Source organism: Dromiciops gliroides, chromosome 4 (genome assembly GCF_019393635.1).
Source record: "Dromiciops gliroides isolate mDroGli1 chromosome 4, mDroGli1.pri, whole genome shotgun sequence".
In the NCBI taxonomy this organism is placed as follows: domain Eukaryota; kingdom Metazoa; phylum Chordata; class Mammalia; order Microbiotheria; family Microbiotheriidae; genus Dromiciops; species Dromiciops gliroides.
This window is the reverse complement of record NC_057864.1, coordinates 226,438,423-226,456,778: the sequence shown is the minus strand read 5'-3', so window position 1 is coordinate 226,456,778 and position 18,356 is coordinate 226,438,423. Positions and strand designations below refer to the sequence as shown.

At 37.1% G+C, this 18,356-nt stretch overlaps 1 protein-coding gene across 5 annotated transcripts in view; it reads right to left on the bottom strand.

The window, feature by feature from the left end:
- Positions 1-17,930, bottom strand: part of ARHGAP44 (Rho GTPase activating protein 44) — a 147,435-nt gene extending 129,505 nt beyond the window's left edge. For all 5 annotated transcript variants that reach the window (XM_044001817.1, XM_044001813.1, XM_044001814.1 and 2 more), the window contains exon 1: positions 17,401-17,930. In XM_044001817.1, coding sequence (XP_043857752.1) covers positions 17,401-17,453 — 53 coding nt within the window. In that variant the 5' untranslated portion in view covers positions 17,454-17,930. The remainder of the gene's footprint in view (positions 1-17,400) is intronic.
- Positions 17,931-18,356: the final 426 nt, after the last annotated feature.

Sequence of the window (18,356 nt, the reverse complement as noted above, 5' to 3'; positions counted from 1 at the left end):
GAATGCATATTGAAGCATACTATTTTCACTTTTTTTTTTCATTTTTTCCCTTTGTTCTGTTTCTTCTTTCACAACATGACTAATATGGAAACATGTTTTACATTATTTTACATATATAAGCTATAGAAGATTCTTTATTGTTTAGGGAAGTAGGAGGGGAGGGGGAAAGTTTAAAACTCAAAATTTTATTTTAAAAATGAATGCTAAAAATGTCTTTATATGTAATTGGATAAATAAAATATCATTAAAAAATTCACTTGCAAATCTATTAGTCCCTGGGGATTTTTTTCCCCCCTTAGGGAGCTCTTTTATGGCTTGCTCAATTACTTTTTCTAAGATAGAGTTATTTAAGTATTCTATTTCCTCTTCTGTTATCCTGAGAAATTTATAGTTTTGTAAATATTCATATATTTCACTTAGATTGTTAGCTTTATTCACATTTACTTAGGTCATATACCTCCAAATAATTTATTTTATTTTATTTTCATGAATTGTAAATTCATCCTTTTAATTTTTGAAACTTAATTTGGTTTCTCTTTTTCTTTTAAAATGAAATTAGCTAATGTTTAATCTATTTTATTGGGTTCTTTTGAAATTAGTTCCTAATTTTATTTCATTGTTTATCTTTTTTACTTTCAATTTTATTAATCTTTCCTTTGATTTCAGGATTTCTATTTTGTTGTTTAAGCAGGGGTTTTTATTTATTGATTTTCTAGTTTTATTTAGTTACATGAATTTTTCAGCATAAAAGAAAGCTCAGATAATTTGATATCTAGCCCATCTGGGAAATAGCCATTGAGCAACAGAGTGAGCAAAAAGTGAAAAGGGGGGGGGGAAATAATGAAATTCTCAAATATCTCAGAAAAATAAAAGACTTTAATCATAAACATATACATCAACAGGAGAGACATTAATAGCAGAAGTAAATATATCCTATACATCCACTAAAAGAGTTCAGGAGGTAGAGACAAGATGGGGGGGGGCAGCTAGGTAGTGCAGTGGATAAAGCACCGGCCCTGGATTCAGAAGGACCTGAGTTCAAATCTGGCCTCAGACACTTGACACTTACTAGCTCTATGGCCCTCATTGCCCCACAAAAAACAAAAACAAAAACCTGAAACAACAACAAAAAAAGATGGTAGAGGAAAGGCAGTGACTTGCTTGAACCCTCCTCAAGACACTTCCAAGTACCTTCAAATAATGCCATAAGACAATTCCTGGAGCAGTAGAACTCACAAAAGGCCAGGGTGAAATAATTTTCCAGCCAAAGACAATTTAGAAAGAAAGCATGAAAGGTCTGATGCACCAGGGTGAGAGTGGAGCACAGTTCACCACAAGCTGGGCCAGCAGAGATACAGCCCCAGCAAACCAAAAGCAGGCCTAAGGAGCCACTGAATCAGCAGCAACAGCAGGAAATGCTTCTGGAACTCAGACCACAGAGGGTAAAAGGGTAATAAAATTGGCCATAAGGAGATTACCGGGGTCTTTTTGCTAGCACTGAGACAGGATTCTGTTATTTTGCCTATATTCAGATCCAGCTTGCACTCTTGGGTGGTGTTCCCAGACCATGAAGGAGCACTAACACACATGAGCTTGGAGCACAGTGGAGATGGAAGCTCTTCATAGTTCCAGGTAGTAAAGCAGGCTTGTGGTTGCTTGCAGACCATAGCACAGGCCAGGAGAGTAGTAAAGATGCTTCTCCTTAAATCATCCCACCTTGGAAGAACTGAAAACTTATAAATTCCTAGAAATATCTCTGAAAATAGCTACACACCCCCCCGAAGCTAGGGACAGTGTGGAATACTGGAAGCAGTATCCCACTTTAACAAAGAGTTAAAAGTCAAGAAAACGGCTGGGAAAATGAGCAAACAGAAAAAAGAAATTTTAGAAATTTATTATGGTGACAAGCAAGATCAAAATACACCCTCAGAACAAGATAACAAAGTTAAAGTTTCTAAATCCAAAGCTTCCAAGAAAAATATCAGGCCATAGAAGCTCTTAAAAATGACTTTGAAAATAAAGTAAGGGAGGCAGAGGAAAAAATGGAAAGAGAAATGAGAGTGATGCAAGAAAATCATGAAATAAGTCAAAAGCTTGGTAAAGGAGACACAAAAAAATAGTGAAGAAAATAACACCTTAAAAAACAGACTAGGCCAAATGGTAAAAGAGGTACAAAAAGCCAATGAGGAAAGGAATGACTCAAAATGGCAAATTAGCCAAATGGAAAAGGAGGTACAAAAGTTCACTGAAGAAAATAACTCTTTAAAATTATGATTGAGCAAATAGAAGCTAATGACTTTATGATAAATCAAGAAACAATAAAGCAAAACAAAAGAATGAAAAAATAGAAGGCAATGTGAAATATCTCACTGGAAAAACAACTAACTTGGAAAATAGGTCCAGGAGAGATGATTTGGAAATCCATGATAAAAAAAAAGAGCCTAGACATCATCTTCCAAGAAATTGCCTTGGAAGATATTCTAGAACCAAAAGGTAAAATAGAAATTGAAAGAATCAATTGATCACCTTCTGAGAGAGGTCCTAAAATGAAAACTTCCAGGAATATTATAGCCAAATTCCAGAGCTCCCAGGTCAGGGAGAAAATATAGCGGCTTCTACATTAAAAGATCAGAAGGCTTGGCATATGATATTCCAGAGGACAAAGGAACTGGGTTACAACCAAGAATCACCTACTAAGCAAAACTGAGTGTCATCCTTCAGGAGGAAAATGGGCATTCAATGAAAGAGAAGACTTGCAGGAATTCTTGATGAAAAGAACTGAACTGAATAGGGAACTTGACTTTCAAATATAAGATTCATGAGAAGCATACAAAAAGGTAAACAGGAAAAAGAAATGATAAGGGATATTAAAAGGTTTGATTGTTTACATTCCTACATAGGAAGATGACACTTGTAACTCATATGAACTTTCTCATATTAGGGCAGTTGGATGGAGTATATTTAGACAGAGGGCACAGGTGCAATTTGAATATGAAGGTATAATATCTAACAAAAATTAAGGAGTGAACAGGGGAATGCACTGGGAGAAAGGGAAAGAGAAGTTGAATGGGGTAAATTATCTAACATAAAAGAAGCAAGAAAAAGCTTATACAGTGGAGGGGAAGATAAGGGAGGTATGGGGGAATGAGTGAATCTTACTGTCATCAGAATTGGCTCAGAGGGAATAACATCCACACTTAATTGTGTATAGAAATGTATCTTACCCTGCAAGAAAGTAGTATGGAAAGAGAATAAGGGGTGTGTGTGATAGAAAGGAGGGCAGATTGGGGGAGTGGGCAGTTAGAAGCAAAACACTTTTGAGGAAGGATAGGGTAAAAGGAGACAGAAAATAGAGTAAATGGCATGGGGAGGGAATAGGATGGAGAGAAATACAATTTGCAGTAGTAAAATGTAAAAAAAATTGAACCAAGTTTGTCTGACAAAGACCTCATTTCACAAATACATAGAGAACTGAGTTAAATTTATTAAAATAACTGCCTTTCCCCAATTGATAAATTATCAAAGATATGATGTTTCCAGATGAAATAATCAAAGCTATCTATAGTCATATTAAAAAAATTCTCTAACTCACGTTTTTTTGGTTTTTTGGGTTTTTGCAGGGCAATGAGGGTTAAGTGACTTGCCAGCTAGTAAGTGTCAAGTGTCTGAGGCTGGATTATCCAAATACTGTGGAGTCAGTCAGGTTAAAATAAGATTTAGCAGTTTCTACATTAAAGCATTACTGGGCTTGGAATATGATTTTCCCAGAGTTCAAAGGAGCTAGGATTACAACCAAGAATAACCTCTCCAACAAAACTAAGTATCAGTTTCAGGCAGACAAATGGATATTTAATGAAATAGAGCACTTTCAAGCATTCCTGATGAAAATACCAGAGCTGAATATAAAATTTGACTTTCAAATACAAGATTCAAAAGAAATATAAGGTAAAAAGGAAAGCCAAATCATTAGGGATTCGATAAGGTTAAAATGTTTATTTTTCTACAGGAAGAAGAAATATGTAACTCCTAAGAAGTTTATCATTATTGGGGCAATTAGGAGACAGAGGACACAGGTATGAATTGAATATAATGGTCTGATATAAAAAATAAAATTAAGGAGGGGGAGAAAGAAAGATATGCACTGGGAGAAGAAGGAAGGGAGAGGTAGAATGGGATAAATTATCTCACATAAAAGAAGTATGAAAGAGCTTTTACAAAGTTGGGGATGGGCAATGTTTGAACCTTTCTCATTGGAATTAGCTCAAAGAGGGAATAACACACACACACACATACACACTGTTTGGAATAGAAATACAACTTACTCTACAGAGAAGTAGTGGAGAGGCAGAGAAGAGAAGCAGGGTGTTGCTAATAGAAAGAAGGGAAGATTGGGGTAGGCGGTGGTCAGAATCCAAACACTTTTGAGGATGTAAGGAGGGAAGGAGGGAGAGGGAGAGGGAGAGGGAGAGGGAGAGGGAGAGAGAGAGAGAGAGAGAGAGAGAGAGAGAGAGAGAGAGAGAGAGAGAACAGAGAGACAGACAGAGAGACAGAGACAGAGGGACAGAGACAGAGACAGACAGAGAGACAGACAGAGAGAGAGAGACAGAGACAGGGAGATGGAGATGAAGAGGAAGAGAGAGGGAGAGAGGGAAAGAGAAAGACAGAGGGAGAGGGAGGGGGAGGGAGAAAGAAGAGAGGGAGAGACAGAGATAGACAGAGACCCACAGAGAATAGGATGGAGGGAAAGACAGTAATCATAACTGTGAAAGTGAATGGGATAAACTCACCCATAAAACAAAAGTGGGTAGCAGAGTAAATTGCATGATTTGGACATGGAGTGGTGTTGGTGTCATGAGCAAATTGGGAGAGCATGGGAAGGTTTTCCTGTTGGATCTATGGATAGAGGAAGTTTGTGATCAGATGAGAGATGTAGAGCCATGTGGGATAAAAAAGTAAATAGTTTTGATTGCATTAAATTGAAGGGTTTTCCTTGAATAGAACCAATGTGGTCTGGGTTGGAGGGAGTACAGAAAACTGGGAGGTTTTGCAGCAGAATTATCTCGTAGGGGCCTCATTTTTCAAGTATGTGGAGAGTTGAGTCAAATTTTTAAAAATACAAATCATTCCCCAATTGATAAATGATCAAAGGATATGAACAGGCATTTTTTAAAAGAAAAAATCAAAGTTATCACTAGTCTTATGAAAAGATGCTCTAAATCACTATTTTTTATTTTGTGGGGCAATGAGGGTTAAGTGACTTGCCCAGGGTCACACAGCTAGTAAGTGTCAAGTGTCTGAGGCCAGATTTCAACTCAGATCCTCCTGAGTCCAGGGCTGGTGCTTGATCCACTGCATCACCTAGCTGCCCCCTCTAAATCACTATTGATTAAATAAATGGAAATTAAAGCAACTCTGAGGTACCATCTCACACCTATCAGATTGGCTAATGTGACAGAAAAGGGAAATGAGAAATGTTGGAGGCAATATGGAAAAATTGGGACACTAATTCATTGTTGATGGAGTTGTGAAGTGATCCAACCACTCTGTAGAGCAATTTGCAAATGTGCCCAAAAAACTATAAAACTGTGCATACCTTTTGACCCAGAAATACCACTACTAGGTCTATATCCCAAAGAAGGCAAAGAAAAAAAGGAAAAAGACATAAAGGTACAAAAGATTTATAGCAATTCTTTTTGTGGTGGCAAAGAATTAAAAATTTAGGGGATCTACATCAATTGGGGAATAACTAAATAAGTTGTAGTACATGGTTGTAATAGAATACTATTGTGCTTTAAGAAACAATGCACAGGATGCTCTCAGAAAAACCTGGAAAGAATTAAATGAACTGATATAAAGTGAAGTGTGCAGAACCAGGAGAGCATTGCACACAGTAACAGCAATATTGTATGATAATCAACAGTGAATGACTTAGATATTCTCAGCAATACAATGATCTAAAATGATTTTGAAGGACTTTTGATGAAGATTGTTATTCACCTCCAGATAAGAATTGATGGAGTCTGAATATAGATTGAAGAATACTTTTTAATTTTGTTTTTCTTTTTTTGGTTTGTTTTCTTTTACAACATGACTAATATGGAAATGTGTTTTGCATGACTGCACATGTATTAGCTATATCAAATTGTTTGTCTTATCAGTGAGGGAGTTGGGGAGAGAGGGAGAAAATTTGGAACTAAAACTTTTAAAAAAGATGTAAAACTTGTTTTTACATGTAACGGAAAAAAGAAAATATTTTAAAAAATAAATAAAGAATGGGGGAAAAGCAGTTTTCCATGTGGACATGAAATACAATAATGCTCACATTATATTTGGTTCTATTTTATACACAAGGCATAGCTCCTTTCATTTGTGAATATTTTCTATAATGTCAGAAAAAGAACATTTATGAAATGAAAACTGATAAAATTAGCTTGTAAAGAAATGTAGTTTCAAATAAAATATTAGAGGTGCAACTTGTTCTAAGGACCAGATAGAGAACTGCCCTTCACATGAATGTACTGAGAAGAGTTATATGAAACAGAGAAAAAACTGAGTTAATGATAGTGAAAGAACATTGTGGTCCAAAATTCCATTTGTATGTGACTGTAGAGTTTTGAAGTTTATAGTTGAAAAATTATAAAGCAGACGGACTATGGGAAAAGTATATAAGAGCTGGGTGACAAAAAGACTTATTTTGTAGGCTTCTGGTCTAAAACTCAGTTTGTATATGATAATGACAATCTAACAATATGTCTATTTTCCTTTTTGTTGGTAGATGAAACAAGAACTCCTGAGTTGATATGTGGGAGAAAGAGTGGCGTCTTTTATTTCCCACTTGGAAGCTATGGATTCATGAGCATATGACACCTCTATTTCTTCTTTGTTCTTCCCTGATTTTAGGTGAACAAGTATTCCAAGATAAGAGTGCCTGAGAGAGCCTGTGAATTTGATAAATTCATCAAAGCCACTGCAGGTCCTACTGGCGATCTGAATTCACTTACAGTGGTAGCAGTGGTCATCAGAATGATAGCAGCTAACAATAAAGGAAATATCTATAAATGTATATGGAAATACAGTCACCCATACTGGTTTCAGGAATTGTGAACTCTTATGAAAGAGAGATGTCCTGACTGCTAACTATAGAAAGGTACCTGTTGTCAGAATCCAGAAGAAATAAACCTAAGAGAAACTCTATGAAGAATACATGAAGGGCTCCCAGGACTAGGTATATCTTTATCCTACATCTTTTATCCATTTTTGCCTGACTAATTATGTGTTTTTAGGTTTGATACTACTCTCTCCCGAACATTTTTACAAGAGAGGATGTCGTGGTTTTGGGGAGGGGGGAAGGTTGTTTAATGACGATTGTTCTTGCTGTATACCTTCTCAGTAAAAGTTATTTGTAAAAGCTAATTGAGTTCAACTGGTTGATTGATAATGACATCAGTGAGGGCTTAGGAGCTACAGTGTTAGAAACCCCAACCTCTCAAGATTATCCCTACAGACCTGAAGAAAGTAATAGTTATTTGTTGTCTGGAGGCCAAACCTGGCACTGTGTAAAGAGAAACTGGTAGAGAGGCCAAAAGAGGTACTATACAAATTTTGTATTAGAAACTCTCAAGAGGTAAAGAACAATTTGGGGAATCTTCTTACTTCTTTTGCTTCCTATGAACCCACTTATGAAACCTAGGACAAACTCTGTATCTACCACCTAAGTGTCCTCATGCATCCCCTTTCTTAAAATAAGAAAAAATACAAGAAAATTTCCCAGAATTTCTGAAAATAGAAATCAAAGTGCCAATTTTAAGAAGCCTTACATAGACTCCAAGACCTTATGCTAGAAATCTCAAGACACATAGCAGTTAAAATGAACAATTATGCTGATAAACAACAGACTTTTCAAGAAAACAAGATACAGACCATCAAATATAAAGGAAAGGAAAAATTTAAAAGCAAGATTAATCCACACACCAGAAATCACAGAAGGAAATATAGTAATGTGATCTGAAGTACAGAGAAGTTCAAAATGCAACCCAAGGTGACCTACCCTGCAAAATTTCAAAGAATTATGAGAAAGAAAACCAGATGTAAAGAAAATTATTTGCTTTGCAAATCTCTTCAGGCAACAGATATACAAAAAGTTGAAGTACAATAATCAAGGACAAGGAGAAAATAATAAAAGAGACCATTAAAACATTTCTTTCTAAATGCATATAAGGAAATAAGGATGAAATTAAAAGTCAAATAGAAGTAATGGCTAGAGAAAGAAGTCTGAAACATCATGAACTAAAGCTCACAATATCCTTGGTGAACCAAGACTAAATTATGGAATGGGAAGATGCATAAAAACAGAGGAAAAAGGAGAATATGTGATATACCCCCACTCAAGTCAAAGGCTAACAATAAAGGGAAAATAATTCCTAATATCTTCTCTGGAAGAAAATAGCCTATAGAAGAATGGGTGAGGAGGCAAAGAAAAGAGAAATATTGTTTCAATGATATGAGGGATATTGTTTCATTAAAATGAGAAGATATTCTATAAATGGAGATTGGGGCTTTACAAATGGTATAATAAAGCCCCCATGAGAAGGGGAACCAGAGCTCCTTGAGGTAAATGACACTTCATTAACAGTCCCATTTAGAAAATACTGTGTCTTTTAGCTCTAGTTGCTCTAGTAATTTGTCTATCTTTTCCCTTCTGTTTAACTTTTTATTATAGTTGTCTGAACAGTAATTCTGTTAATATTTTCTTTATTAATTTAGGTGCTAAGTTATTTGAAGCACAGAGGTTTGATATTGATGTTAGTTTGATATGAGTTCCTTCAACATAATGTAGGGACCAGGTTTGGCTCCTCCTTAGTCCCTGGAGCTGCCTTTGGGGCTAACAAATCATAGGGATCCAAATCATTCCTTGCAGCCATCATAATCTCTCTCTCCAAACCAGTAGCCTGCTCTTCATCAGGAGGGATGCCTCCTCCATTCACCATGGAGTGAGCCGCAGCCTGAGCCCTCGAGGCCTGGACCACCAGTGCCCCAGCACCCCGGAGTCATAATTAGTTTTTTTGTTTCCTTTCTTATAAAACATTATTTTGTCCCTATCATTGTTTTGTTCAATTTATCTTCATGTAACACTCATCGCACATGCTCTCTTCCCTTCCCCTCCTCCCATTTGTCAATGCTTTCCCCACCTTTGGCATTTTAATTATTGATTTCCTTTTCTTTCTTTTATTTACCAAATTCTTCCCCTCCTTTTTTCTATCCTTGCCCCCTCAATTGAGTGCTTAGTTTAATCTCCTTTCTTCTCCTTTTCTCTCCTCCAAATTCTGGTCACGGGATTGTTTTGTTTTTCTTTTTATATTTTTTCTTTTCTTTTCTTTCTCCCTTTCTTTCTCCCTTTCTTTCTTTCTTTCTTTCTTTCTTTCTTTCTTTCTTTCTTTCTTTCTTTCTTTCTTTCTTTCTTTCTTTCTTCTTTTATGCGGGGCAATAAGGGTTAAGTAACTTGCCCAAGGTCACACAGCTAGTGTGTGTCAAGTGTCTGAGGCCATATTTGAACTCAGATCCTCGAGAATCCAGGGCCGGTGCTTTATCTACTGCACCACCTAGCTTCCCCCTATATTTTTTTCTAAGAAGCATTTCTTTACCTTATTTGCTTTATTGATTCTCTTCCTTTTCTGTCTACTTTTAACTTTTAATCTTGAATTCAATGATTCTATATTGATGTATTCCTTCTTTAGCCTTTTTGTGATCCTCATTGAACTGGTTTCCCTGTGCAAAAATAATCCCCACAGTGAATCCATCATAAGGTTCCCCTTTCTCTTTATTGATATATACCTTTTGTCCCTTGGGAGTGTCTTCAGGGAAAATCTTATTCCCCAATTTGGTTGAAATCTTTACTTTTTATTCTCTATTTCAATATATCCCTTGTGCCACTTCTATTCTTCTAAAGTCCCTTCAAGATGAAGGGCTAAAAGAGGTTATTTTCTCTGTTATTCACCCATGGACTTTAGATTAGGATTTATAATAATTCCCCTCTACCCTCTACCTCCCTTCTTCCCACTTTGTGGTATTTTGTACTGCAAAATACATTGATCTACCAGTAATGGGATTCTAGGGTTTGGTCCAGGTTCACAGGTACACTGGGCCTAGGGTCAGGAAGACCTGAGTTCAAATCCAGCCTCAGACACTTACCAATTGTGTGACCCTTGGCAAGTCACTTAACTTATTTGCTTTAAACCACTGGAGAAGGAAATGGCAAATCAGTATCTTTGTCAAGAAAGCACCATGGATAGTACAGTCCACAGAGTCATGAAGAGTCAGACATCACTAGTATTTCAGGCTTCTCTTTTAACATCACTTCTATTTTTAAAAATTATGCTTTTATCTTTATGAATATTTTTATAGGAAATATTTCAAAGGTTTCTCTTTTGTTTTGCTAATCCTATTGGGGATAACATGTCAGTCTATCTTTCTGTTTGTTTATTTTAAAACAATCTCTAGAGAGAGGGCAGTTTATTTATTTATTTATTTATGCCTTCCTTGGTGTTTTTATATTTATTAATCTTTTTTATTGTTTGAAGTATTTGCAAGTCAAATGATCTAATCATGTTTTTCCCTCCCTCCCCAGCCCAGAAATATTTTAAATGTGTTTTTTTTCTACTTAATATCCTTTTTTAATTGATGATTAGGCTCAGGTTTTTAAGATATGACACTTTGTTTTGCATCTTGTACTGCTTTTCTTTTCAGAATTTCTTTTTTCTATTGCCTTTTGTGATTTTGATTAGGTGCATAATAGTCTTATATTATTAGAGTTTTCTTTCTTTATATTTAAAGGTCTTTTTTCTGATGCTCTCAGAATTTCTTGTCATTAGAAATGTTCAGTTTAATCACAATATATCTTAGAATTTGAAGAGTTGTTTTTGTTTTGTTTTTTGTTTTTCTCTTAAAGTGATTTGTAAATTCTTTCTTTTTCTTTGTTTTCTCTGTTCAGAAGTACTAGGCAATTATTTGGTATTATTTCTTGCATAACAGTGTTGAAGTTTTTTTTTTTTAAATTTGTCATGTTCTTCTGGGAGATCTATGCTCCTTAAGCTGTCTCTATTGTGAGAACTAGAGCGCTACCAACCTGATGAGAAAGACATTTCAGGGAAGCTCTGCCATGAAAAGAAAGCATGTGAGTTAGCATCTGGAAGTGATCTTTCTGGGGTTTCAAAGGTCAGATCAGCATCAGGAAGTCATGTCTGCCACCTGTTAGTTGTGTCAATCAGTGCTACCAACCAATTAACTTGGGACTGTGTGTGAGGATGGCCCTGTTTCCTGTTTCACAGGAGGCTTCTGGGAGAAGCCACAGAATAGCGAGGTCTTTTGGGTTCCATACTTGGGCTTGGAAGGAGGACGGATGCTGGCTCTTAGAGAAAGTTAGATGAAGTTTGCTTTTAACCCCCCCCTCCCCTCTCCCTCTGCTCTCTCTCTCTCTCTTCACTAACTTCTAAAGCACTTTAATAAATACTTGAAAGGCTAAACTCTTGCCAAAGCTTCTAATTTAAGGTGATCACTCATTAGATTTTAGACATCACAGCTAGAATTTTAGACCTTACACTATACATTCCATCTTAAAAATCAGTTGCTTGTCTTGCCTAGAGATCATGTGTTCCTTTAACTTTATTGTCTTAAGTTTCTCTTTTTCAGGGCAGCTAGGTGGTACAGTGGATTAAAACACTGTCCTGGATTCAGGAGGACCTGAGTTCAAATCCAGCATCAGACACGTGACGCTTACTAGCTGTGTGACCCTGGGCAAGTCATTAACCCTTATTGCCCCATTAAAAAAAAGACAAAAAGGTTTCCCTTTTTCTTCACTACAGTAACTTTATATTTCACATCTGTTGTTCTATTAGAACAATAGTTTCTCTGTTAGAGGCACTCACTACAATTAAGTCAAATTTTTCTATTCTACTAATTATTTCTGCTATATATGCCATGAATTCTGATGTGATAAATTCATCTAGCATCTCTTTAGTTTTTAATTTTTCTTTTGAAACATGAGAAATTGGTTTGACTTATTTGGTATTATTTATTTAGAGAATATTGTAACATTTTACATATTTTAGTACTCATCCTTCTTTCTAATTTTAATCTCTTCTTTGTTATTTTATTTGCTTGGTGATCTATGTTTTCATTTGAATTATCTTCCTCTTGGGATCTTTGGTAGTTTTAGCTCTTTTTCCTTATATTCCCCTATCATTCACTTTTTTTTTTTTGCAGGGCAACGGGGGTTAAGTGACTTGCCTAGGGTCACACAGCTAGTAAGTGTCAAGTGTCTGAGGCTGGATTTGAACTCAGGTACTCCTGAATCCAGGGCCGGTGTTTTATCCACTGAGCCACTTAGCCGCCCCCTATCATTCACTTTTTATCCCTTCCTCTTTAATGTTTAGTATTTCTCCAATTGTAGTCTCTTCCTGCATTGGAAAATTTGGTTTGCCTTTTTTTTTTTTTTTTGGCTTTGGTCCTTGTCCCACATTACCAAACTATTCAAATCCTTTGATCCAGCAACCCCATTATTATGCCCCCAAGAGTTCAATGACAAAAAAAAGCCTTATATATAACAAAATATTCAGAGATGTACTCCTTGGTAGGAAAACACTAAAAACAAAATGGGGGAATATCCATATTTAGCAATGGCTAAAAAATTTTAGTATAAGAAGATAGTAGAATGTAGATAGTGGAACCTTAAGAAACAATAAATATGTGAAATTAATGGAAACAATTGTATGAAGTGATACAAAGTGAAAGAATGAATGAATAAATCAATCAATCTATTTAGACTTATTTTGTGTCAAGTACAGGGTTAAGCACTAGGAATATTAATAGGAAAGTCAAGAGATTTTAAGGAGCTAATACTAGGAGAGATAATATTAAAAAAAAGTTTAGCTGTAGGGCAGATGGAAAGGATAAGAATACCTAAGGAAGCAGTGACAAGGTGGACTTCAAGGCCCAGGGGTCTTAAGGAGATTAGATAACAGTATTAGGGCACTGAAGGGTATAGAGGCAGAACATATGGTAAGGTCTGAAGTCCTGTATGAGGCAGTAGAAGGGCAAATGGTAAGACCTGGTGATCCTCCATTCCATCAGAAGGAACAGGGTTGTTTACTATCTCATGCAAGCTCTATGAGCAGTCAAAGAAGCAATAGGGGAGGCCACCTTCTGTCTGCCTGGCATAACTGAAAAGAGGTCAATATATACAATGGCTATAATAACATAAACAACAGCAACACTAAAAAGCAGTCAACCTCTGATAAATTGTAATGAACAATTTCAGTTTGGGGAAACTGATAATAAACACCTTCCTCCTTTCAGGTGGGGCTATGAAGATAGAATGAGTTGTAAACTGTCAGAGTTGCTGTTTCAGTTGTCTTTGTTTAAATGTTTTTCATTGTAACAAAGAAAGGTTCACTCTTTGTGTGGTGGAGTAGTTATGGGGAAATGCTTGTAGTGTTTTAAAAAAAGCTATCAATAAAATTTCATTTTTAAAAAAGGTTGGATACATATATGTTTATTTTGGTTTCATAGTTCTATTGCTATGTCTTGACCCTTTCAAATGAGTATATACTTAAATGATTAAGGCAAACAACTGTTTTTTTGTTCTAAAACTGTGTGGGATGATAGCTCATGAAATCCAAACAGATATTCATTTACCCTACTGAACATTAATACCAATCAGAAATGATAAGATAATCGACACTTTTAATAACTTTGCATTATGCAGAGAAGCATGCTTCAATACTATCTTATAAATACCAATATTCTCATTTCTTTACCCATTTATTCACCAATTACAATAAAATTATGGAAAAAAGCAACAACAGTGAATATGAATTCATAATTTTGCTCTAGGGTCATATTCTTTCACCTGTAGCTTCTGCAACTTAGGTATAAAAAGGGAACAGATTATAATAAAGCTCAACAACCTCCCCCCAACCCCCCCAAACACTCTTTCTTCTTTCCCCCTAGAATTAAAAAGAAAAATGAAACTTTGAAGCTAGAGGTCTTGATATAATTAATTGGAAAAAAGTAAAGTTTCAGTAAAAATACCAAATCTTCAGATTTAATAAATGCAAAGGAGAAGGAATAAATCTCTAAAAGATCTATAATCCTCAAATCTTACAAGATGACTGTTACCAATTCACAAAGCATTTTGTTGTTACCCATGTAAATCAAAGGCATTATTATCTGCTGAACATTATTTCACCATTTCTTAGATCAAAAGCAAAAATTTCTGATCACCAGTTTGTGCTCTACCATAGGAAAAATGAAGTGAATAAAGAATATACAGAATATGATATGTAGTGGCTGGACAACCCACTGAACTCATTCATTAGTACATTAGACAAACACTATATAGATCTGGGGCACCTTGATGGCTCAGTGAATAGCATGTTGGGCCTAGAATCAGGAGGATCTGAGTTTAAATCAGACCTTAGACACTTACTCTCCGAGTGACCCAGGGGCATACACAACCTCTATTTACCTTAATACACTGGAGAAGGAAATGGCAATTCACTCCAGTACCTTTGCCAAGAAAACCCCATGGACAGAATGGTCCAAGAGTCATTCATGACTGAATGACTGAACAACAAATAGATCTGGGATTTTCAAGGGGAGCATACTAGATGGGCTGCAACATTTTGGATTTCATTTTATTATTGCTAAAATTGGAAATATCAATAATTTCATTTAACATAAATTTTTCTCAGCATATGTAGGACATACTAGAAAGTATAGTATTCACAAGATTAAAAAACTTACCTAATATATATGTATATTACCCTCAAAACATGTCAGACCTTGAACTTATAATAAACTCAAGAAAAAAAGCTTTACTTATTGAAGGTAAACTTAATTTCTGTTATTTTCAATTGTCCTATTATATTGCCAAATTAAACATTCAGTAAGCTCCAATTCTTCACAAAGAATATTGTGCCAAAAGCAAAACAAAAGTTTGAAAACCCACCGCTATAGATTGACAGTGAATAGGGTCTAGAAGGTGATAAACTTTGAACAACTTGAAATCACATCACTTTTCTGGACACAATATTCTTCTGGTAATATTATATGGCTAAAAATCAAGAAATATCATAATTTTCAAAGAATTAAGTTTGAGAGTCACCCAAAGTACAATGGAGACACATTTTCTTTTGGTGCAGACTTATGATTTTTTTGGTGGGGGAGGGGGAGGACACAGGGAACTCCCAGTAATCAAACTCCCTCTTCCAAAGCAGATCAGCAATTGTGACTTAAGATAAATATTAAAAAATGCCAGCAAAGATGAATGGAACAAAAGAAGTGTTATAAAAGATTGTATCAGAGATACATTACTAGAAAAGGAGATGGATTGGACATGTATCAAGAGCAAGGGATAACAGATAAACAGTTCTTGTTATACTGTATATTGGAACTATATAATGTTTAGAGACCTTGAAGTCTTCTTTCAGAACTCTGGGTGAATGCTTTTTGGAGGATGGATAGGAAAGTACAGAAAAGAATCACACAGGATGGATGGACATAGATAGCCTGTGGTCTGTACCATTGGAGGGAAATACCTAGATGGATGATTCATGAGATCCCAGATCCATTGACATATATCCGTTTCTCAAGAAATTGTCTTGTCTCTCAACTCTGGTAGAATGTCAGCTCCTTGAAGACAAGTGCTAGTTTGTCCACTTTGTATCCCTATTACCATGCTTTCACATTGTAAAATGCTTAATAAATAATCGTTGAATATGAATATGAGATCAATAGACAGTTGATATTATTTATAAATGTCAAATTATATATAAATATTTACAAATAAAGGGAGGGAAAATAGGAAGGAAGGAAGGAAAGCAAGGAGGGGAAGGAAGGAGGAGGGAGAGAAGGAGGAACTTTTTATTTCCATTGTTATCATAAATTGACATCACTGGGAGCGTACATTACATATTAGCATCCCCTAGCCCTATATAACTACTAGAATGAGAACAACTGCTATGGACAGAGCTGACTGTCCTCTATTTACCGAAATCCTTATAGTAAGCAACTCTGTGTTTGAAATTCAGGATCAATTCCCCCTCTTGGAATGGTATTCAGTTTAAAGGCCCTTTCCACTGTTCAATCTCCAGAGAAGCAGTCAAGGTTGAGCACTTTGCTTTCTGGTTGCCTTACAATCTACCTAAATTCCCAACATTCTTTACCTCAGCTATAACTGAAAAGCTCCCTAGTAACAAACATGTGACAATTATAGGAATCTTTATTCACTAATTTACCAGTCCTTTCCTCAAGGAGTGCCCAGATTCTGAGACTACCCATGTCATTATGTAACACGCAGTGATATTGATACTTCTTCAAACAACTTAGGATCCACATTCTGCTAAGTCTAATTTTCACCAACTTTACCACAGTTTCTCCCCTCCCCTTACCTTCTTGTCACCTCTTGCAGGGTTTTTTTACAGGTTTATCACTCAGGTCCTGTTAAGCTAGAATTTGCTAAACTTTCATTCCCCAACCTGGCTAGAATCCCTTTCTCATCTTTCCAGTAAGAATTTCCTGTCTACAAACATCCTCTACAATTGCTACATAGTCTCCTTCACAGTCCTTGAAAATATTCTTAAATCAAAAAGACAAATTTGCTTCACATCTTTCCATCAGCACCCTCCCTCTCCATAGCAGTATCTTTGGGATGCATTGCCAGGAAAATGATCTGACATTATAATATCATATAAGAAACTTAAAAAAAAACAACACCCAACAACACTTCAGGATGAGCAGGTTCAAGGTAGTCCAATAAATACACTTAGGCCCATTAGTTTCTCTGGATCCAGTTACCGATCCTAAACCCCTGTGCAAGAGAGCCTCCACCCCTCCCAAACCCATTCACCTTGAGCAAGGGAGGCATCCTCAGGGAATTACTCTGGCCCAAGGCACTCCCACATTCAAAGCAGACACCTGTACCCAAGAGATGCTATCCTGGAGATTTGTGCAGACAGAAGGGGAGGAAGATAAATGACTGGAAGAGCAGAGAAGGGTTGGGGGCGGGGGAAAGGGTCTCTAGGAAGATGGGCAGTAGCGGATCGAGGTAGATGGTGCGTCACAGTTCCCTTGGTAAATGAAAGCAGAACCAGAAAGCATCAGAACACCGGAGAGGGGGCCAAGAGGGGATTACTGCCCAAGGGGCCGGGGAAATTCAAAGTCAAGGTGATGGGAATATGGGACGTAAGAAGATGAAACCAAAAGAGAATAGGAGGGAGAAAACAGGGAAGGGTGGGGGACCCACAACAGACGCCATCACCCAGGCACAAAAGCCAGATTTTCAGGAGGGGCCACTCCTGGAGCCAGGGGATATGAGCAGGGCGGGAAGACTGGTGTTGACCTTACCTGCCTACGGTCTGGTTGGCAAGCTGGCGCATCCGATTGAACTGCTTCTTCATCTTGTCGCTCGTAGCATACAGGACTTAGCCGGGTAAAGGAGAGAGAGAGAGGAGGTAGTGGGAGCCAGCTGTCGCCGCAGTTACATGACCCCCACAGGGATGGAAGGAGCGGTAATACTGCGGAGTGAGTAGCCGTCAGGCCGAAGCTCTATTGCTCAGTTGCCACTTGCTGCGGCTGCTGCGGCTGCAGCTGCGGCTGTTGCTGCTGCGGCTGCGGCTGTTGCTGCTGCGGCTGTGGTTGCTGCTGCTGCTGCTGCATCTTCATTTGCAGCGCTCCTCCATTTTCATGCCCTCAGCTCAGCACCTGGCTGGGCTACCTTTTCTCCCCCCCCGGTGGGTATTTGGAAGGTTAAGCAATCATGTCATATGGACACCGCTACCCACGGGCTCTGAGACTCCCACTTCCTGCCCCCCAGCCAGGATCCATAGCTGGAACCCCAGAGTCTCCCAAGCTGTCTGCTGGGTGGGTGCTTCCCAGCCGCGCCTGTGCTGAACGCAGTGCATCCTGGGAATTGAAGTTTCTCATCTCTCTCTCTCTCGCTCTCGCTCTTCTTCCTCACCTTTCTGTCTGGAAATTTGTGAGATGACCAAGGATCAAGAGTGTCCTGGTAAATGTTTTAACGAGCAGGCACTCCACACACACTTTTAAATTTATAGTCTAGACAATCAACAAAACAAATCAAATCAAGCCCTGATTTGTAGCCATTGTCAGTTTCAGTGAAAAGTTAACAACCTTGTGATATAGAGATTCTATAGTTATTATGCTCTTTTTACAGAAGAGGAAAGGTTCAGAGAGGCTAAATAACTGCCTATGATCACACAGATATTAAATATCAGAGATAGAATTTTAATTTAGGGAGTTCTCTTTTCATCCAAATTCCTTTGCATTTTCCACTATACTAC